The sequence below is a fragment of the Liolophura sinensis genome, chromosome 8, assembly GCF_032854445.1.
Source record: "Liolophura sinensis isolate JHLJ2023 chromosome 8, CUHK_Ljap_v2, whole genome shotgun sequence".
In the NCBI taxonomy this organism is placed as follows: domain Eukaryota; kingdom Metazoa; phylum Mollusca; class Polyplacophora; order Chitonida; family Chitonidae; genus Liolophura; species Liolophura sinensis.
This window is the reverse complement of record NC_088302.1, coordinates 41,567,137-41,590,002: the sequence shown is the minus strand read 5'-3', so window position 1 is coordinate 41,590,002 and position 22,866 is coordinate 41,567,137. Positions and strand designations below refer to the sequence as shown.

The 22,866-nt window shown below is 41.3% G+C and overlaps 1 protein-coding gene and 1 long non-coding RNA gene across 2 annotated transcripts; both read right to left on the bottom strand.

The window, feature by feature from the left end:
* Positions 1–735: 735 nt before the first annotated feature.
* On the bottom strand, positions 736–2,939 carry LOC135474073 (uncharacterized). The gene is made up of 3 exons (XR_010444622.1): positions 2,600–2,939; positions 1,045–1,265; positions 736–746 (listed from the first exon to the last, which is right to left on the bottom strand). It is a non-coding gene; the product is annotated as an uncharacterized LOC135474073 (long non-coding RNA).
* Positions 2,940–19,056: 16,117 nt separating this feature from the next.
* On the bottom strand, positions 19,057–22,614 carry LOC135474025 (uncharacterized). Its single transcript, XM_064754006.1, has 2 exons — positions 22,253–22,614; positions 19,057–19,379 (listed from the first exon to the last, which is right to left on the bottom strand). The coding sequence occupies exons 1-2, from the start codon at positions 22,569–22,571 to the stop codon at positions 19,156–19,158; spliced, it is 543 nt and encodes a 180-aa protein (XP_064610076.1). The 5' UTR covers positions 22,572–22,614; the 3' UTR covers positions 19,057–19,155.
* Positions 22,615–22,866: the final 252 nt, after the last annotated feature.

Below are 22,866 nucleotides of genomic sequence, written 5' to 3'. Positions count from 1 at the left end.
TAGATTTAAATGGTAGCTGAGGCAAATTAAAAAGAGATCGAATTTCACCAACTACTATTTTCCAACTATCACACTGTAATGTTTTTTAATTTGTAAATGTACAAATGTCGCAAAATGTATAGTACAAAGAGGACACATATATTTAACCCCGTTAATATTCACCCGTCCTTGAACTGATTCGAAATGTATTCGTGAGTGTAATGTCTTGCCATATATAAATAGAATAACAGGTACTAAGATTGGTTAGTATCCACATCATGTCCCTCCAATTATTCCGCATGCGCATCCAGGCGAAATGTTGTAAAAGATGAAGACAAAAACCGTAAATTTAGTACAATTAGCATGTAGGTGTCTTCGATACGATTCGAAATAGATCTGCACGTGAAATATAGTCGCAATATACATGCAATCGGGATATAACAAAGTAAACTAAGAATTAAGAAACCCAAGAAACGATTTATGTTAGTGTGGAGTTTATTCCGGAACTTCCGGCCATTTTCCTCATTCAACTATAGACCTCACATTTACACCTACAACAAATGACAGTTTTAACAATTCACACCAACCAGTCTAAAGTTAAATTTATGCTGTTGTAGACATACCCTCTTTCGGACAATTCAGAGTATCTAAATAGAGGGGTGATGTATGGGCGATGATAACATGCACGACTTCATCTGCTGGCATTACACCGCTCCTTCCGCTCATGTCACCCACGCTTCTACCCACCCACAATCAGTGTTCAAGGTCTGCAAATAAAATACAGTATATAAGCCATCAAGGTGAACCTAACGATGTAAGCGCGGGTCAAGACCATTCCCCAAACAATTTTATTTAAGCTTTTTCTTTATAGCATTTTGCTGCGCGATAAAAAGCGTCAAAGTAGGATAAAAACATTGACTTTAATTAGAATCTCTAAAAAAGAAATAAAGTGAATATTTCGAGACACAACTTTCTAAGCATGAGACAAAAATGTTATCTTTTGGTTTGAAATAAATTTTATAAAGTATTGTTTGAGGCCATGTTAATCGTCTGTATTCAACTTACTCGGGTCCCACCCAGCCATCTGGGACGGGTCTGTTACCGCACAGGCTGTTTACAGTGGACGGAGTGAGGTTTTCACAACGCTGTTTCTCCGGGTCGAACCCCGTGCCTTGCTGACAGTCCACCAAATCCAGGGATTCGTTATCCCAGCAACAGCACGAACTGGGCACAGTTATCAGGGAACGGACGGGCGCTGTTTGGGTAGGCGTTACACAGAGGGTCGTCTACCGACGAAAAGAAAGTGGACCAAATGCCAGTGTGGACGGACTTCTTGACTGACTGATGGGTTGATTGACTAATTACTGTATTTGCCAAAGGGGCAAAGGAAAGGTCATAAAATATTACTTTTAGTCCAGACACTTGTACTTTTTCGCAGTAGAATGTCATCTTTGCCTTCCAAAAACATGAAATCACCTTTCTAACACCATTAGGATCGCCAGAATCCGGCAAAATAGAGATCTTAATGGTGGAAGGAAATTTTAGGTCAAAGACAGTCAAAAGACAAAGGATTTTTATAACCAGAATGTCTGGCTGTTCGTTTACTTGGTTTGATACGCTGCGCTCAGGCATGCGTAACTTACACTGGAGGAATAAGGCTGACACAAACTGGACTGACCTCTCAGGATGCTAGCGCACCTAACACACTGCCTGACCAATCTCTCTACGTGAAACTAGAGCAGGAATGCATTATGAGGTGACTAAAGCATGTGTTTTGTTTTTACTGAGCTTGTGATCTACGACAGCACGTCCTACACGCAGCTGACAAAAGTCACTTTAGTGTTTTGGAAAGAAAAGAACATCTTACCTCAGTGAAACCGATATTTCAACCAAATTTATGTTTGTAGAGAAATACACGTGAGGATGATGACTCTGAATACGGGAGTTTCGAGCTCTTTTATCGCTGAAGGTGAAATATATTCCTACACTACCACGTGACCTATTGAAAATGTTAGGTAACTGTTTTTTGATGACATGTTTTATAATGTGTGCGTCTGACAAAAGTTTCACAAAATATTGTTTAGAGCAGACGAACGACGGACAAAATTGAGAGCCGAACGTTTGTTATTTTCAAAGGAAATAGGTGACATTTATGCCTCCAGAACATAGCGAGACAGGAAACTGGTAAATTATTGTCTACGAAACTACCAAAAATTCCATAAAAAATTCCCATCCTATCAACAAAATTGGATAAATCTCACTTGAACTGTTGTTGGTTAAAATGCATGCATGGACAAGAAAACATGACCACACGTTGCGACGCATGTGCATGGGAAATGACCAAAATAAGATTGGCAGCTGTCAAACGGATATGCTCCTCCCAATCCCCATCCAAGTTTAGTTCAGTTTTTATGTCACTTACTAAAGTGCAGTTTAAAAACTGTGAACGTCGTGCAAAAGCTATCATGCACATCACGGCATTCATAATGACTTGAAATGTAGAAATTCCCAGCTTTAATTTGAACAGGTATTCTGTTAGTCCAGATTGCTAGTATTAGCCAATTTTCGACGCATTCGCCTCTGGACAACATTATAAAACACGTTTCGCCAATAAACCTACCTTTTTTGGCATGGAAACTGTTGGGCGGAGGCACATAATCACATGTTTCCTCGCCGTGTGCCTTCAATACGGCTTCTACTGCGCAGATCTTAAACGTTATCGAGAAAAAGGCTTCGAATTTGGTGCAGTCATACACGTCGAGGACCTTCCGCTGCTATCACAGATGTAGCCGAAACCGCAGTCTTGAGGGTCTTTGACGTACTGGAAAGCACCTGCCTGGATCTGAAATTTTCAGACCAATCGTCAGGTACATAGGCGTCTTTCTGCAGCACGGCCACTGTCGAGTGTACCAAGAATAAGACACAAGCAATGCTAAGAGACATCGTGTTGTACTGGTACATAGTTACTGTCGATGCCGCGAATCGGTAAAGAACTAACGAAATCCCCAAATCCCTATTTATATTAGGGGTAACTAACAAGGTACATTTTCACGCGCAATCAACATTTCGCCAAAGACAAATGCCAGGTAAGAAACAAGGAGTAGGTGTGAAAGAGCAAATGTCGCGTGAACATTGGCAAACCGTGACTTAGTAAGCCCCTTGGATTTGGTGGTCAGGCTATCTTTAGACATGTACCGAATGTTGACTGAAGCAGGAGATTCCACCATGTTGTGTTAGATGCTGCTAATTAAAGCAGACCTACCTGTTGGCGGCTTATCCTTTGATCAGCATCTGACACACAACCAACAGCTCCTACGGAGTCCATGTGTCATTGTCTAGCACACTAGTTCATTTGGCATTTCCGTTGTGTCTATAATGAACAGATAATGAATTCACAGGCATACAGTTTATTTAATCCAATCAACAATTCAACAGGTTTTGTGTAATCGTTCTAGTGATTCCACTCTTCCTTCATGCATTAAAATGTGTTCAGGTAACAAGTATCTACCTTGTCAGGACGGCTGAAGGACTGTGAATGCATCATATTTTCCACATGGCCGAAGAACACACAAGCAAAGGTCAGCATGTAGGAAAATCGTACTAATGAGATGATTCAATCTTGGTGTAGCCATGACGGACGGGTGCCTGCAACATGGGTCAAGGGTATTACGTACAAATCTTGAACAAACATTTTTGCAATTTTATTCTGTCAATGGATAAAGGATAGCTTCACATTTTAACATCTCAGAAACGTTTTCTATGATGTGTTCAAAAATCACATACGCAAATGGTTAAATTTATTAACCAAACAACATAATGTGAGGTAACTGACTTACATACAGGTTAACCACGATCATATACACATTTATATTTAGGCTAAGTCAGTCTGCCCTGGGACAAGGAGGTTGCGTGTTCGAATCCAGCCGCCAATAGTTTTGCTGAAGATGTAACTCGAACAGTAATCTAAAAACCTAGCCATGGGCAGTGGTATTTGTATACATTCGATCGCCGTCATATAAGTGATAGATCTTTAAAATACGGGATTAAAACGTCAATGTAATAGAAGTTTACATTTTCATTCACTACTGAAGAGGAATTTGGCGGAATCATGTTTGATTGTACACTGTGGCGGATCCGCGATAAAGCACTCCAAAATTATTGGGTATTCGTAGTGTTCCTTTTGAGAATATCGTTTTTCTTGTAGATGTTCTTGTGGAACGTGGTATGGGTAGACAATATAAAGAACAATCAAATGTACTTACCTCAGACTACCTTAGGCACGTCTGGTCTGTCGTCTGTGGACCCTAAATAACGTTAAACAACGATTACGACGGAATTTTTACTCATTCCACATGTTTCTAAGCTACACACATTTTGTTTTGTTTTCATGCTTGAGAACATGTTCATTTTCGAACAAATTTACTCCGGGTATATCAGTGGATTCAAGGGAGCAGAAGATAACGTGACGGACAAGGGAGTGGGTGAAGGAACACGTAGTCAATCGTCTGCGGATTTGTACTAATGATCTTTCGTCATCAGATTGGTATCATTGGTGGATCGTCTCTGGATAGGTATCCGTGATGGATCGTCTACGGATTGGTATCAGTGATGGATCTTCTGTGGATTGGTATCAGTGGCGGTCTTCTGTAGATTAGTTTCAAAGGTGGATTGTCTAAGGATCGTATTAGTAGTGGATCGTCTGTGGAATGGTATCAAAGGTCTGTCGTTTGAGGATTGGTGTCAGTGGTCTGTCGCCTGTGGCTTGGTATCAGTGGTCGATCGTCTTTGGATTGGTATCAGTGGTCGATCGTCTGTGGATTGGTATTAGCGGTCGATCGTCTGCGAATTGGTATCAGTGGTGGATCGTCTGTGGTCTGTCGTCTGTGGATTGGTGTCAGTGGTGGATCGTCTGTGGACTGGTATCTGTGGTCGACCGTTTAGTGATTGGTATCAACGGTTGATCGTCTACGAATTGGTATCAGTGGTGGATCGTCTGTGTATTGGTATCAGTGGTGGATCGTCTGTGTATTGGTATCAGTGGTGGATCGTCTGTGTATTGGTATCAAGGGTTGATCGTCTGCGAATTGGTATCAGTGGTGGATCGTCTGTGTATTGGTATCAGTGGTGGATCGTCTGTGTATTGGTATCAACGGTTGATCGTCTGCGAATTGGTATGAGTGGCGATCATCTGTGGATTGTATCAGTGGTCTCTCGCTGTGGATTGGTATCATTGGTGGATCGTCTGTAGATTGGTATCAGGGGTGGATTATCCGTATATTGGTATCAACGGTTGATCGTCTGCGAATTGGTATGAGTGGCGATCATCTGTGGATTGTATCAGTGGTCTCTCGCTGTGGATTGGTATCATTGGTGGATCGTCTGTAGATTGGTATCAGTGGTCGATCGTTTGTGTTTTGGTATCAACCGTCAATCATCTGCGAATTGGTATCAGTGGCGATCATCTGTGGATTATATCAGTGGTGGATCGTTTGTGGATTGCTATTAACGGTTGATCTTCTGCGGATTGGTACCAGATGATTTGTCACGGAATTGCGGAGCTGCGGCAGTTTCCCAGTCATCCAATAAATCGACGTTATATTTACTAGTGAGCTTTCTATAATCTTCAAACATGTTCAATTGTCCACAAGTCTTCGTCGCTCTGTTTGGTCACGTCTGTACTCACACCGAATAGATCGCAAACGAAATCCCAGTCTGAAAACCTAGCATATTATAGGAACAATAGCCTTTCAATGAGTATAAGACATAAATTATTGACCTCAAAAATAATTTACGAGATTTGAAATTAAGCTGTCTCCAATGGATCGATGCTTCATGGAAGCCGAATAGGCACCATGTCGTTCCATGGTTCGCGGGCCGGGACGCGCGCACGAGAACGGAACAATGGCGCGTGATTTCCACAGCCTTCGTGACGCGTGTCGCGAGGCGCGTAGCAAGATGCCCTCACCAGCCTTCCGTGGCAATTGCTATCGTCATCCTATTTACATCAGTTAATTGCATTGCCCCCCCCCCCCGCATATTCACTGGTTTCCTCCCATTATAATGTTGGCCGCCGTCGTATAAGTGTTTTCAAGACATATAACATCAATAATTGAAACATGGACAAGGCGTTTCTGATCTCAACAGACTTTCTGGACGGAAATGAACGGGTTTTATTCTGACTTGATTCTGTTTGTTAAAGGTGACAGCAGATCTATCCCAAGCTCTTTATGGATATTAAAAGAAAATTTTTTTTGGCCAAATCATAGAAAGCCGTTTTTGTCTAGCACGTTTCATTATGTTTACTTATTTCATTGGTGAAATTTTACTATTTTCAATTGATTGGTGCTTTACGCCGCTGCATTGTATAACATGTATATAGCATGTATATATGTATTTTGTAGCTCAGAAAACAGCTTATGAAAACTAATGTAAAGATGTATGAAAAGATCATTTTTATAATACCACCCTTTGCATAGATAATCAAAGATTTCTAACCCATGCCTCTTAAAATAAGCCAGAGGTGTAACGACCTCCTCCTCCTCACCTACACTCCTACCACTAAACCAAAGCTCCTTCCGGACCCACTCATGGGGTGATTCATAACCCACGTTGACGCGTGACGGATTCAACAGGTTCCCCACAGCTCAGCCTCTGTTCTTTGCCTGGGGTTAATTGGAATCGCTTGGACTCAGAGTTGATTTGCCGAGGCTTGTCACTGAGCTGTTAACTTACTTCTCTCCCTGTCGTCTAACGACAGATGCTCGGCTGCTTGGTGTTTTCTGCCTCTACCTCCTGCTATTAAACAAGGTCACGATCAATCCAGACTGCATTCAACACCATCAGGCTCATTTACTCTTCTGGGAATTCTAAGCCAGTAGCAACACGGGTCCAAGTTGAAATGACCGATGTTATTATGCAATGACTAAGTAATAGGTTATCACTTTGCCCACAAAACGTCATCATCGACAAATCTGTGCGTTGAAACAGTCATTCGTATGTCAGCCGCCAACAAAGGTGGACGTTCTAGGTCAGTACTAGTAAGGCCTATTTCCAAATGACCTCTAACACAAACCACCAAAGAATCAAGAAAGTATATAAAGTAAGAAAATAGGACGGAATCATGAAAAGAGAAGCACTCAAGTTTTCAGTGGTACTGGAAAGACTCAAGGAATTTTCTTCCGTCAAACCAAACTGGAGTGAACAATAAACTGCACAGCTTTCGCCATGATTACTTTAGGCAAGATATTTATTTTATTTATTTAATTGGTGATTCACGCCGGATTTAAGAACATTTCACTTATACGACGGGGGCCAGCGTTATGGTGGGAGGAAACCAGGCATAGCCAGGGGGAAACTCACCATTATCAGCAGATTGCTGGCAGACCTTCCCACGTACGGTTGGAGAGGAAGCCAGCATGAGCTGAACGTGAACTCGCAGCTACCGCACTGAGGATAGGGGCCATCGCGCTGCGCTGGCGTAACGCCCACGCCCACGGAAGCCCCTTTAGGTAGGATATGTTCCCCACACTATCAAGTTTTAACTATACCAAAACTATATGCTTTTACGTATCTATCGTGCAAATTTTGTGACTGACCCCAATCGTATGAGTGGATAATTCTCCAGTATTCAAATAAATAAATAAAATCCCATGAACATTTACACGTATTATTCTGTTACACGACCCCGTCATACGGGTACTAATAACACGTGTATCTGAGAATAATTAACACCACCTGCCATTTACAAGAATTAAGACATTTGATTCACACACCTCTCCCCCACACACGCAGTTGAATAAGGCGACACTAAACCGTTATGTGGGCCGCAGTTTAGCGGTCCCAGACCAGTGAACGCACAAACTCGATTCCATCTCTTGCTAGACTTTCGCCTGCGGCTTTAAGTCAGTGAATTTGTCAGGTACTTGACATAGTAGGGTGGTCTCCTTGTACTTCGACATTCCCCCACCCATACGTCTGACCGTCGTCGACAGTTCGTGTAAGTTGAGTACAATTGTACCTAGATGTATATTACCACTTATTGTTCTGCAACGGCCCATAACGCTATACAGTTAAAGTGTCAAAGTGGCTTTCGTAATTTGTAATAATCATTATCTGTATCATTAGCCAACTACATTTGTTTTTCATTCGTTCAAAGTCCGAGAAAAAATTATGATACAGAATAACAAACACAGGTCTACGTGTACGTATAAATACGTACACAATAGATCAGGTTTACGCTGTACTTGACTCGACCGGCAAGTAACGGTATTCACGATGCCGTGTTGAAAAATACCAAGAAGTGTTCAGCAGAGAATAATCTTAAGTCTTTTACCGCCTTTGTTGTATTTGAGACCAACCTGGCTTATGAGTGGCACAACTTTGCTGTTAGGTATATCTTGGATTCGTTTTACAAAGCGATTTCGGGCTTCAGCCTAAACTTGAAGATTAAAATGAAGATTAAACTCTTAAATATATTCCTCAAATCGTTTTGACCGTTGGGTGAAATCCAATTTAATCTATCTTGTTTTGTAAAGAAGATTGAAGTTTTGGGCTTTTTAGGCCCCGTTGTGCTCACGCGGAAATGTGTGACCTTCGTTACCCAGTTGACTTGAACCGACGTTTTTTTTCAAAGTAGTCTTACAATTTAATTTATCAGTTAGTTATTGCAAAGCATCTTTAAATTTAAAACATACTCTCAATTTTGAATTCTCTGTAGAATTACTTTAAATCGTAAATCTATACCAGAATATTATATTTTTAATCTTAAACGCCTTCCATAAGTTCTGGCATACGGATCGGCTTACAGAAAATGGCCGCGCTTATCAGATTTCTTAAAAATTTTCCAGTTGGTTGGTTAGAGTTGTGCCCCTTCATGTGCGATGATCATGAAATCGGCGCATGTGAATTTGACTTTCAGAATCATTTCAGTATTGTTTTGCTTCGAAAGCCCATTAGTATCATGTTGAAAAAATTTGGGGGAGAAAAAGACGAAATAACGAGAATGTTTTCTCGTAGTTACGACAAAAATGTGATTGTAGCAAAAATGGAGGAATTCAGGACCAAAGGTACCTTCGGACAAAAACTCAGCGGAATAAAGTTGTGCGGATAAACCCCACCCCGGGGACAATAGCAACGTCGTCTTGATTATATAACAAAACATCCGATAGTCTAAAAACATGATATTAAATATTTGTTGACGGGAATTCGTTTGCCACCTAAAAATTTGTTATCAAAACGTATCCCAGTCGGGCAACACGCTCACCTCTCATAATCGCTGAATACATTCTTTGTCAAAATAATAAGGCGAAAAATGACTTTCTCTGATGTCAAACTAATACTGTTATACTATTGTACCATGATATACCAAACAGCGAAGTTGTGCCTGTTTTAATATAATATTCTGGTTTAGATTTACGATTTAAAGTAACTCTACAGAGAATTCAAAATTGACAGTAGGATGTAAATTTAAAGATGCTTAGCAGTAACTAACTGATAAATTAAATTGTAAGACTTTGATTAATTCGAGGAAGAAAAAAAACGTCGGTTCAAGTCAACTCGTAAACGAAGGTCACACATTTCCACGTGAGTACAATGGGGCCCATAAGCCAGGTTGGTCTCAAATACAACAAAGGCTGTAAAAGACTTAAGATTATTCTCTGCTGAACACTTCTTGGTATTTTTCAACACGGCATCGTGAATACAGTTACTTGCCGGACGAGTCAAGTACAGCGTAAACCTGATCTATTACGTACGTGTCTATACGTACACGTAGACCTGTGTTTATTATTCTGTATCATAATTTTATCTCGGACTCTGAACGAATGAAAAACAAATGTAGTTGGCTAATGATACAGATAATGATTATTACAAATTACGAAAGCCACTTTGACACTTTAACTGTATAGCGTTATGGGCCGTTGCAGAATAATAAGTGGTAATATACATCTAGGTACAATTGTACTCAACTTACACGAACTGTCGACGACGGCCAGACTTATGGGTGGGGGATTGTCGAAGTACAAGAAGGAGACCACCCTACGATGTCAGGTGCCTGACACATTCACTGACTTAAAGCCGCAGGCGAAAGTCGAGCAAGAGATGGAATCGAGGTTGTGCGTTCACTGGTCTGGGACCGCCAAACTGCGGCCCACATAACGGTTTAGTGTCGCCTTATTGAACTCTCTGTGTATAGGAGGAGTGTGTGAATCAAATATTTTAATTCTGTGGGGGTTAGCACGCCATCGCGGCGCGATGAACCAGAAGTCTCTCGCCTGTGCGGTCGCTGTTAGTTCAAGCCCAGCTCATGCTGGCTTCTCCGTCCGTATGTGGGAAGGTCTGACAGCAGTGTGCGAATGGTCGTGGGTTTCTTCTGCCCGATTTCCTCTCCTCATAATGCTGGCCGCTGTCGTATAAGTGAAATATTCTTGAGTACGAGGTAAAACATGAATCAAATAATTAATTAAATCAATTTGATGTAGATTTGTGATTTTTCGATCCATTTCAATTCAGCTAATGTATGCGCAGAGCGGGAGAAAGTGTACACTGCTGTAACAGAAGTATCTACTCTCGCCATTATACAGCTGAAAGGTACGAAAGGAATACAGCTGACGTTGGTACTTCTTACATGTTGTGAGCCTGCTGTTTAGTCTGTATTTTATTGCCCAGGCCCATGTCAGAAGTCATGCCATTACAGCCTTTTGTACCTTGCATTTCAGTACATTGAAGGTGTTTTCATTACAAGCACATGCATACGTTTCGGGTAAACCAAGTAACACGCTCCGCCAGGTAAGTGAAACCACTTTAGCATCCATTGTAAAGCACTGAAGCTGAGCTGTTACCAATTACTCAATATATACCTGTGATTTACTAAAACATATAGAGATCTGAAGACTATTCACTACAGGCATTCTGGTTTTCTTGATCCACAAAGCAATAAAATACAAATAAATAAATAAATAAATAAACATCCCATTTGTGTTCATAAAACTGGTATTTATTTTGCAAAAACATGCCGGTAATAATAATAAATTGATGTAATTAATAAACTCAGCTGACAAATATACCTTACTACGATAAAAGGTCTGCTTAAAGAAACAGTTGGCAGTTGCATATTGATGAAATCGATGGAAATAGCAGGAGACATATGCTTAACTTATCGATCTTGTATACTACAGTTGTCAGAAAGTTTTTCTTTTTATTTTTACGTTTTTTATATGCATGTATTGTACAGGAGTTGATTGGTCATTGATTTACCACACGTCATCCAACCAGACATTAACCTCGGTCGACTGATATGTGCAGCAGAGTTGTCGCCCTTCTTCTGTGTATTCACTGCAATGTATGCACGAATGAATGAATGATCGTGGCTTTTCCTCACAGTTGCAGTGTTACAGTTGTATCCTTCGTATACCAGCCGACAACAAAATGAAGGCTCCGTGCCAACAATCGTAAGGCCAATTTCCAAAGCAACGTTTAACACAACAAACGCCCAAAAACCTAAAAAAAAAAAATGCTAAGACGCCATATAGTGTGTAAAACGAAATTAAGGTTTTATTCGAACTGTTCATGTAAATACTTAAATGCCAGCATCTTGGATGCTCCTTAGCACCAACGAGCAGGGTGAATCATCTTAATCGCACACTGGATGGACAGGTGGACACCAAAGTGCCAAATGTAAATGGTAACTGAAATGTGACTTTGACCATTTTACGGAGTAACTACACCCACATTGGTCTTGTTAGTGTCACTGTTGCAAAAAAATTGGGAGTAAAAGATCGAAATTTCAACTTTCTTATGTAAAAAATTTTGAATTTCTTATGTCGAAATTTCAACTCCCTGTTGGGTCAGTCACACACTCTAATGACATACGGAGACGTACGTAGGCTTATGCAGTAATACATAAGGTGTATGTGCATTCTTTGCTCATAATCGCGATACCAGCTGCATGACAAGAAGCTGCAAGGAAGTAAAAATTTTCGACTTTTTGCCATTATTTTTTTTTTCACCGTGACACTAATTGTACTTCCGTACAATGTTGTCAGAGTTGTCAAAATTTTATTCCGCCAAGGATGGCCCCAAACCATCTTATCTAACTTAAGAACTTGATACCCTTGTCAAGTATGTTGAGGCTTGTAGTATAGCAGACCTTTTTGAGCATTACCAGTGAGTCTCAGGCCCATGCGCTTTTGGAAATAATAGAACGACGTTGTGCGCTTGCGGCAAAACGACAGACAAAAAGGTAACGAACATATGTGACTGCAAACTTTAGACCTGAAACCGTATTTGACGGATGACGTTTTTCTCAAACGCCGAGACAAACTGCCACGACAGCTGCATCAGAGTTTTAGATCTGGTAACCGATTGGTATATGCCCCCTAGCACCTCCCCCCCCCCCCCCCCCCCCCGTCAAACAAACCCTCCGCCCCAACATCATGTTGGTATGGCCAGATCAAGACCAGTTTAACAGAATGTCAGAGAATAACTGTATCTAACATTATGTCAAAAGGTGCAACGAAAAAACAATACTCACAACCCGTGATAGAAAGGGCAAAAATGAATGTTGAAGACAAACTTTTAAAAACTATTTAAACTAACGTATCATCTAGATTTATGGGCCGCTTTATGCAGAAAACAACAGTGACAATGTTATATAGCTCTGTACTGAAATACCATTCTAAATAAATCAACTTGTCATAATTCTGAGACCATTAAAACAATGACAAAGAGACTTAGAGAGTCTTCATCTTCGACTACCCTATGTCCTCAACCTACATATACGTAATCACACGATTTAATTAAAGAATTCACACCTATTTCTCAGATTCCAGCAGTTGGATGCACTTTGGACGACACGAAGTTACATTAAAGATACGCGGCCGGTTAACACTGGCTCCTTTACACAAGATATCCACGATATCTGAATGCCGCTGGTGAGGAGCGACATGGAGTGGATGAGCACAACCCCTCAAATCATTCCTCGGCAATCCTTCCGAATTCAGATCACCTTCTGAGAGACAATTTCAATTGACTAATCACTTATATAAATATTAATACATTTCCTTCTTTTGTAGGCATCAGTAGGAATGAGTAGTGGTTTGTCAGTTAAGATGCTTGTCTTTGAACTTGGCACACGAGGAACAGGTTCAATCCCAGCCTTGGTCCGAACATCTTCGACATTTCCTTTCCTCCAACACCGTCGAGTAACTACGCGCTCGGCTTGGTCATATCCAGTAATTCATTGGATATCACTGAAGTTCTAAAAAATATAGCATACACATTGAGATCGTTATGTCGCCAAAGAAGGTTTAAGGATTGAAGAAAGCGGGGTGAACTAGAGCCTTTCACGGACAAACCTCTTGACTTTAAGCCACAGTGTGATGCATTCTGGTAAACTCAGTCTTATCAAGAGACCCGACGTTGTGTCAAGTAAACAAATCAAATCTGACCATCTTGGTTAATTCCAGATTGGACTCCGTGCACAAGAGGAGTAAGTATTGGTCGGACAAGTGTCAGTATAAGCACTGTGTCTTTCAAAGTCCTAGGAAGACATTCATTTGTAAATAAAGCAGTCTTATGATACTGAAACACAAAGAGTGAATATTTATGCAGGGAAATCTTCGTACGAGATGTCATGATTATTTATTTATTTATTTGGTTGGTGTTTTCCGCCGTACTCAAGAATATTTCACTTTATAAGATGGCGGCCAGCATTATGATGGGAGGAAACCGGGCAGGGCCTGGGGCAAACCCACGACCATTCGCAGGTTGCTATGAGACCTTCCCACGCACGGCCGGAGAGGGAGCCAACATGAGCTGGAATTAAACTCACAGCGACCGCATTGGTGAGAGGTTCCTCAATCATTACCCTGTGCTAGCGCGATAACCAACTGAGCCTCGGAGGCCCCAGATGTCATGACAATGGCTGTATATATAGGTGCGGAGTCATGTCAGATGTCCTCGGCACCGAGTTCCAGTAATGCATTTATGGAGTTTATGCCCTGTTATTCATACCTGTTATAATGGTACACGATCGTAAGAAATCCATTATAAAAGTAACACAGTCAAATGGGCAACCAAACACAGAGCGTGTTTCACCACACTTTAAGATGAACATGTTAGTACTAATGTCTTTAAACAAAATGTGTCACTGCTTACCGATTCACAGCAGGTTATGAGCATTATGACCTCACCCACGACCAACGACACGATCCTTACCCACGACCCACTGAATGAGTGAGTGAGTGCTGGGGGTTTAACGTCGTACTTAACATGAAGGAGTCAGATGACGACGAAGGAATCCTTAAAGTGCATGTAATATGCCTCCTTGCTGCAGGACGGATTTCCACCTCTCTTTTATCTAGTGCTGCTTCACTGAGACGCCTTACTGAAGGCAAGTATGCCTCCCTGCCCGAGACATTATACTGATACCCGTCAAACAGTCGTTGCACTATCCCCTTCATGCTGAACGCCAAGCGAGGAAGTTACAACTTCCTGTTTTAAAGGTCTTAGGTGTGACTCGATCCAGGAATGACCCTGAGTCTACCGTTCCCGAAGCTGAACGACCCACTGACGCACGAACAAGGGCACTATCCTAACCCACGACGAGACACGATCCTGATCCACCACCAAGAACACGATCCTGACCTATGACCAAAGACACGGTCCTTTCCCACGACCAAGGACACGATCATGACCCACAACCAATTCCATAATCCTTATCATCAATCAAGAACACGATCCTGGCCACGACCAAGAACACGATCCTGGCCTGGGAGTCTTGAATTGCTCTAGAAACACCTGATAAATGGCACCGGAAACGTTTGAGAGACAATGAAATCCTGATAATTGTTTTCATGTACACAGAGTCTTACCACTGAATCTAACGAGTCTAACCACACACGACATTATCTACGTCCCATCAACAAAACTGAAATACCTGTTCTGAAACGAATATGTAAGAAATTGTGTATAAAAAGTAAAGAAAGGTTAAAACATGTAATAAAGAACCAATAAACAGTTTTCATTCTTGCAGGTGCCTAGACATGACACCCAATTCAGTTTTCAAACTGATAAGGCGTGAATAACTAAGCTCTAACACAAGATACAGCTTTATGTAATATAGCACGTGAATATGGGACAACCAGCAACGCATGATCGCGGCTTTATGTGACGTAATACGGGGATATATGACAAATAGCACCGCATAAACGCAGCTTTGTGTGACGTTGTACGGGAATGTGCGACAAAACGTACTTTGTATGACCTAGTACAGATAGCACCGCGTGAAGGCTGCTTTGTGCGACGTAGTAAGGGAGTACGGTATGGTAGAAACGCATGAAGGCAGCTTTGTGTGATGTACTATAGGAGTATGTGACAAGAGCACCGCGTGAACGCGGCCTTATGTGACGTACTACAGGAGTATGCGACAAAGAGCTACATGGACATCACCACACATCAGTTTCACAAATTAGCCAGACCTCCTGTCACCAGCGTCAGTAGCTGTACATATCACCAGTTATCAATAAACCAAACCACCATCATGAGTATCATCGTTAATGCATATCACCTAGTCTTCACTATCACTAATAAGCTGGATGACCAGTTAATCGGATCACCAGTCATCAGTATCAACATTAAAGCAGATCACCAAAAACTATACCACAAATGAACTAGAAATCCACTCATCAGTATCACTGGTAAGGCAGATCACCCGTCAGCCCGATTACCGATAATTAAGGTTACCAGTATCGCCAATAAACTAGATCAAAAGTCATCGGTATCATCACCAATGATCAGTTCCTAACTTGCGTTAGATACAACGTTAATAATTTCAGACTCGGTTTGCAAAGATGTGCAAAGTAATTGTGTCAAAAACATTACGAACATGTTGTCGCATGTTGCTGTTGTTAATAGCTGAACCATCATGATGTAGAACTCTTTTGAATTGTTCATTGTCCATTTACACACGTCAGGTTTATGCACGGGTCAAAATTGACCTACTGTCGGGATTGTAACTGATTAAAATAAACAATCGCCTTAGAACTCCTTTGTGCAAGAGGCTCATCTTAGTTCTATAATCAATTGTAAACTCAAGTGGAGTGGTTACAATCGATCTCTTTGTGCCAGCGAAGCCAGGTCAATAATCAACACGTCCACTACCAACTTTATCAGAATTTATTGTTCATTTTAGGCGTATCTCGAATTAATAACGGGAATAAAAAAGGATTTGGCAACAAATATGAACGAAATAATTCATAACGGTTTTTTTGTCGTGGAAGTGTGCTTTTCGTTTCTAAATATGTGCGTTTGCTTTCCATTTGTCTGGAAACACGACCTGTGGGTTCAATCCCGGCCTTGGGCAGAGATTTTATAGATCCTCACATTTTTATGTTTGTGAGATTTTAGTGGCAATAAGCTATACGCGACTGTCGCACTGAAGACCACTTGCCTTTCACCAGTGCAGTATGTATGTCTATATATCACATGTGAGAGGGCTCTGTCGCTATCGTAAAATATTTCTGAGTACGTCGTAAAACACCAGTCAAATAAAAAATAGCTTGGCAAAGGTCAATAGTTTACCCTCGGGTTTCCAAAACTTTTTCAATGTATTACGAGAATGTCTCCTTATTACAGGCCGGACCCAACGTTGAAATATTTACAAACAGTGCTGCCTCACAGGAATGCCATGAGGAAGACACTAAATGTTGGTTCAGTCCCAAGCATGGACATGGAAACCTCGATATTCCACGCCCACGGTTCTAACTAAGGGCATTTGTGGCAAGTTCGTTGGAGAGCATTTGTCTTCACGTCTATGCCAAAGTTTGTCAATTACTTGCCAAAAGGTAGTGGTTTATTCGTTTGCCACCAATAAGTGAAATATTTTTAACTGAGCAAGGTGGTTACACGTGTAACGTATCTAAATCCTGTTCTTGACACTTGTGTGTACTACTTGCCAGGTTATTAGCCTAAAACGTTGCCTTTGGCCAGTGCCTTTGACCAGTTGCACGTTCATATCAGGTTCTCCATGCTCGGCTGTGATTTAAGGCAATAGAAATGAAGACCCTATTACAACTTCTGTTTATTGGGGTGGAATGTAAGTTTTGGTGTACAGGTACATGCTTGGTATGAAAATAAGCAAAATTGTCTACATTTTGGGCTTCCCTTGGGCTCTGTCCGGTTTCCTCCCATCAAAATGTTGACGTATAAGTGAAATATTCTTGAGTATGGCGTAAAACACCAAAACACCAACACAAAAAAAAAAATAAATACATTTTGGTCAGGTATAAGTTTATCATTGAAAGTTTGAAACCCTTGGCGAGAATACGCAAGGTGATGAGGTTGCGAGACGCCCCACTGGCGTTGCACCAAACACGTACCCCTCCCCCCTGCACTCCCTCCACAAATGCTGACATAGGAAGGTCTAGATTTTAACGGTTAACGTATGTGACAATTTTTCTTGGCTGATTTCTCACAGGCTGGGCAAGGTAGGCACAAACTCTTACTGGCCATACAATGTTTGCAACTTAGTTACAGCACAAACCATTGTCGCTTACGGAAAATTATTTTGGGTCTGCGGCGAGGGGTCGGGGCTCATCAGGTTGGGGACAATGGCAGTGGTTTCCTTCACGCTCTCCACACGTAAAACTAACCGCCACCTTGCCCAGTGAATGCTTCACACCGAGTGTCGTTGTTCATCTGGCTTCACGAAGACGTGTTTCGCATTGATGTATTTGTTACTTTCTCAAATGGTCGAGGTTATACGTTTTTCTCGGCGTATGTTTGTGTGTGTGTCTGTTGGACAGACAGGCACCACGCAAAAAATGGTGTCCTATATCTGAATGCGGGTCTAGGAATGTTTTAAACTATTAACTATTGTTAATATACTATTAACTATTCACTATTGTGAGATAGTGACAAATGCAGAGTGTTATCCTTTTGTTTGTAGAAATGGATTTGCTCATTCCAAATGCCTAAAATCAACCACCGACCTTTGACAAGTAACAAAAGAGATTTTCCTGAAGTCATCAAGCGATGTTCACATGCTGAAAAGTTTGTCTATATTATAATCGTATTAAAACGTAAGTGTCCTAAAAGAAGATGTAAGAAGTGCGCTGGGTGCCGCGAGTTTATTCCCACTTAATCATGAAAATCGGAGTGACTGTATCATTGTTTAAGCGATATCATTGTGTAGACAAATATCACTGTTTAGACAATATCATTGTTTAGACAATATCATTGTTTAGACAACATCATTGTTTAGACATTATCATTGTTAAAAAGATGTCCTTGTTTAAAGGTGGAGAAAACATAAAAAATACATATTCACTTGAAAGAGTGTGAAAAATTAGTCGCAAATGTGATCTTCACAATGTTTTTAGATTTTTTTTTAAAGACAAAAAGCCAATTAAAAATAGTGTTGGTGTATTTAGGACCACCTTTTGGTACATATAGTCTTCGTGTTAAAATGTTATAAATGCGGATGTAAGACATGTTTAATAAATATATTTTCACGAGAATTTGGTCTTGTCAGCTAACAGATGGGTACAACCTGGATTTTGATCATATTTATAATTTTAATATATTCATAAATATTATCACAGTTCAAACTAAATGTATATGTTTGTATACAAACAACAAATTTACATTCAAATAAATTTATAACACATGCATCACATCCTTTTTTAGAACATTATTATGCAACGTCGATAAGTACCAAAAGGTGATCCCAAATACCCACCATACAAAAATATTTTGAAATACCCTTTTCTCCTGAAAAAACAAAATGGAAAAAATAATAAAGATCATATTTGTAAATAAGTTTTGACGCTCTTTCATCTGGTTTTGGCATCATTTTTATGTTTTCTTCTCCTTTAAGGTGGTCATTGTGTAAATGATATCATTGTTTAAGAGATTTAACTGTATATTCAATATCAATGTGTAAGCAATAACGTTGTTCAAACGATATCATTGGATAAGCGATATAATTGCATCAGTGATATTATTGTATGATGTGCTATGTAATTTTCCCTTATATTCTATAGACATAAACGAATTCAAATGACTGCGTAACCAAACCTGTGTTTTACAAAAACATGAATCGTTTTATTATTCAGGGAATTACAACCATATACATGGAGTAGAATCAATTTCTTTTATTCTGTACATATCGTCTGTTATTTAACTGGCGCACTTGCTCGGGTCGGCCGTCAGCATACTGCAGTCACCCACAGTGTTGTCGAAATAGGTTTCCCCAGGACAGATGTGCAGCCAGTCCTTGCCGCCATCCACTTGACAGCTGAAGTACTGCCTACAGTCTTGCGGGTCCCCGGCGTACAGGCGAGTCTGGGACGGCTCATTGGCGTAAGTTCGCCGGAAGGCAGTACAAGTGTTTACACGACGAGCTGATAAAATAGTGTAAAAAATTTAAGTAAAGTGATATTGATAGACAAAATGCTGAAAATATAAAATAATTTAAATGTATACATATATGTACGTATGCTTAGGTTTTACGCCGTACTCAACAGTTTTTTCACTCATATGACGACAAAGAGTCATTAGCTGTGCATACATATACTGCGTCGTCTTGTGGCGGGGTCAATCCTTGCCGCCACAGAAGTATCATGCCGAAGAAACCAGACATAGCACCCCACTCAATCACATTATATTGACACCAGGCAACCAGTTCTGTTTCCTTGCTCTAACCTCTCAGTGCTGAGCCCCAATCGAGGCAGCAACAAGTACATTTTTTTAAAAGTCTGAACCCGGGTCTCCCGGCTTTGACGAGGTTGCTCCAACCATTAGGCCAGCAAAATGGTAATTTATAATGTAAAATGTTTCAATTTCCTAAACAAGAATGGGAAATATCGAGAAAAACTGTAAGCTAGTTGACTGTTGTTTAATGCCTTTCTATTTGCCTTTATATGATAGCGGTCAGTTTCATGAGTGGAGGAAACTGGGGTGCTCGGGAGATACCAGTAACAGACAAGCTTTCCCACGTGTGACACACTGGTGAAACATCAGTGACCTTCAACGAATAAAAGGCTTCGCAAACGGTCGCACGTCGTTGGACGCTAACGGTGGGAGGAAACTGGGCAGAGCCTGGGGAAAACCCACGTATGCCTTGAGGGGAAGCCACAATGAGATGGACCTGAACTCACAGCAACCACATTGGTGGCTATTGCTCCCCGCTGGCCTCGGCTACAGATGTAAGATTTCCATACACATTCGTGAGTTCAGTTTGACAGCCATATTCGCAGACAGCACGTGAATGCCAATAAGCGTCATGTAAGACAAAATCAAGGATCCTGCATGCGCTCACCACGGCCTATTCCACCAAGGCCATGAGAACATCTAAGGCAATTCCCCCCCTGCAATACTGAATCAAAGCTCTGTATGCCTAGCCGATGAAAGGCACACGAGAAGAACACCCGTCAGTTTTGTTCGATGGTATCTAACAATTATAGCTCATTGGGAAATTCTGCTGATTGTGGTATACATGTAGCAGGCAAATGGTAGCAAGGCGCTTTAGGAGGACTGAGCAGAAACATAGAAGATGAGGGAGATATCCAATTCACAGCCCATCCCACAACCGGTAATTAGGGCTGATTATATATTATGACCCGATTAATCGACAAACATCTGTAGCACGTTTGATAGTACGTATACGTACCAGACGATGTGGATATATCCTTAGCAACCTATAGATCAAATATTTGCGGCAGACTGAAATAACTATTCAGCGTAGAAATAAGCCGGTACACAAAAATGCAAAGGTATTTTCCGGTATTGCAGAGCTAATGAACATTCGGGAAGTTAGTCTGTTTAGATAAGATATACTGATGGCTGCCCGGAGCAGTTACAAATTAACACTGAGGGATGTCCAGGGAAGGTACAAACTGACACTGATGACTGTCCGGGAAAGTTACAAACTTACACTGATGATTGTCAGGGGAAGTTACAAACTGAAACTGATGGATGTCAGGGGAAGTTGCAAACTGTCACTGATGGCTGTCCGGGGAAGTTGCAAACCGTCGCGGATGGCTGTCCGGGAAAGTTACTAAATGACACTGATGGCTGTCCGGAAAAGTTACAAATTTACACTGATGACTGTTTGGGGAAGTTACAACCTGACACTGATGACTGTATGGGAAAGTTACAAACTGACATTGATCACTGTTCTGGGGAAGTTACAAACTGACACTCATGACTGTCCGGGAACATTGCAAATTGAACCTGGTCATTGTGTGTGGAAGTTTACACTGTTGACTGTTAGGGGACGTCACAAACTGGCACTGATGATTGTCAGGTGAAGTTTCAAACTGACACTGATCACTGTCCGGGAAAGTTATAAATTTACACTGATGACTACTGGGAGAAATTACGAACTGACACTGATGACTGTCGCAAGAAGTTACAAACTGAAACTCATTACTATCCCAGGAAGTTGTAAGCTGACATTGATGACTGTTGGAAGAAGTTACAAACTGACTCTGATGACTGCCAGGAGAAGTTACAAACTGACGCTGATAACTGTCTGGAGAAGTTGCAAACTAATACTGATGGATGTTTGGTCTAATTAGACGCAGGCAATTGGTAGAAGCTACGAACTAACAGTTATAAGAGTTCGTGGAAGTTAAAAATTGACGTTATGGACTGTCCGAGAAAATAACACACCAACACTGATTACTGTCTGGAAATCATAACTAATAAGCAAACTAATGAAACCGTTATATGAGGGCCTGGTGAAGACCGTGATAAAGTATGTGTTGTGTGAGGACCCGATTAAGGTCCGTGCTAAGGTGTGTGATTAAAAGCACGATGAGGTACGGCGCTGATAAGGTGTGAGATGCATGAGGAGCGTTCGATCAAGACCGCGATAAGGTATGGTGCTGAGAAGGTGCAAGATGTATGAGGACCCGATGTATGAGACCGTAATAAGGTGTGTGCTGTGTGAGGACCCTATTAAGGTCCGTGATAAGGTTAGTCATGTATGAGCATCAATTAAGACCGTGATACGGTATGAGATCTATGAGGGCTCTATTACGGCGCTGATGATGATTTGAGATGTATGAGGACTCTATTAAGACCGTGAGATGGTGTGTAGTGTGTGAAGACCCTATTAAGTCTGTGATAAGGTCTTAGAAATATGAAGATCAGCTAAGAGGACTGGATGAAACGTATAAAGAAATGCTTAAAATGTAATAGAAACATATTAATAAGCCAGATGTGATAAAGAAAAGACCGAACCATGGTGTGTCCGTATTCAGTTACTTACTCCTTAGTGCCTGGTTGTATCTCTGCGTCTCTTGATCGCATGTGTTCGCCCCGAAGAAAAGAGTCATGTAGACGGTGTCCGAAGGCACACACACTCCTAGACTGAGTGAGAAGTACAAGTCGCCTGGACATGGGCGTGGAAGCGCCACGGGTTGTCCATTTGAGCAGTGGTAACCCAAGGTACAATCACTGGTTTTGCGCGCGAAGTTCCTGCTCCAAACCCATTCGCTCCCAAGAGCTTCAGAGCACTGATCGGTGGTTTGGGCAAAAGCCGAGACCGTCAGGGTGGCCAGAGCAGCTACAACAACAACGGGGTTCATTGTGTCTGGTGAGGACGCTTGGTTACTGCGCGACAACTGGCTGACTGTGACTGTACCGCGAGGTCCAACAGTCTTTATACCATGCAGACGCCCACGTCAATTTCATTCTAGTATCGGATCCATGAGGTCTGTCGTCTGACATTTGGAAAAGAGCGGCGAGACACACTGACTGGATGGATAATTTACACGTGTAAATTTGCATTGACAGGCTTGATTCTAAAACAACAACACGTACGGACTTAAAATTGTAACACGTTTGGAATTAGGACAGAAGGACGGCTAGCCATCTGTCCCT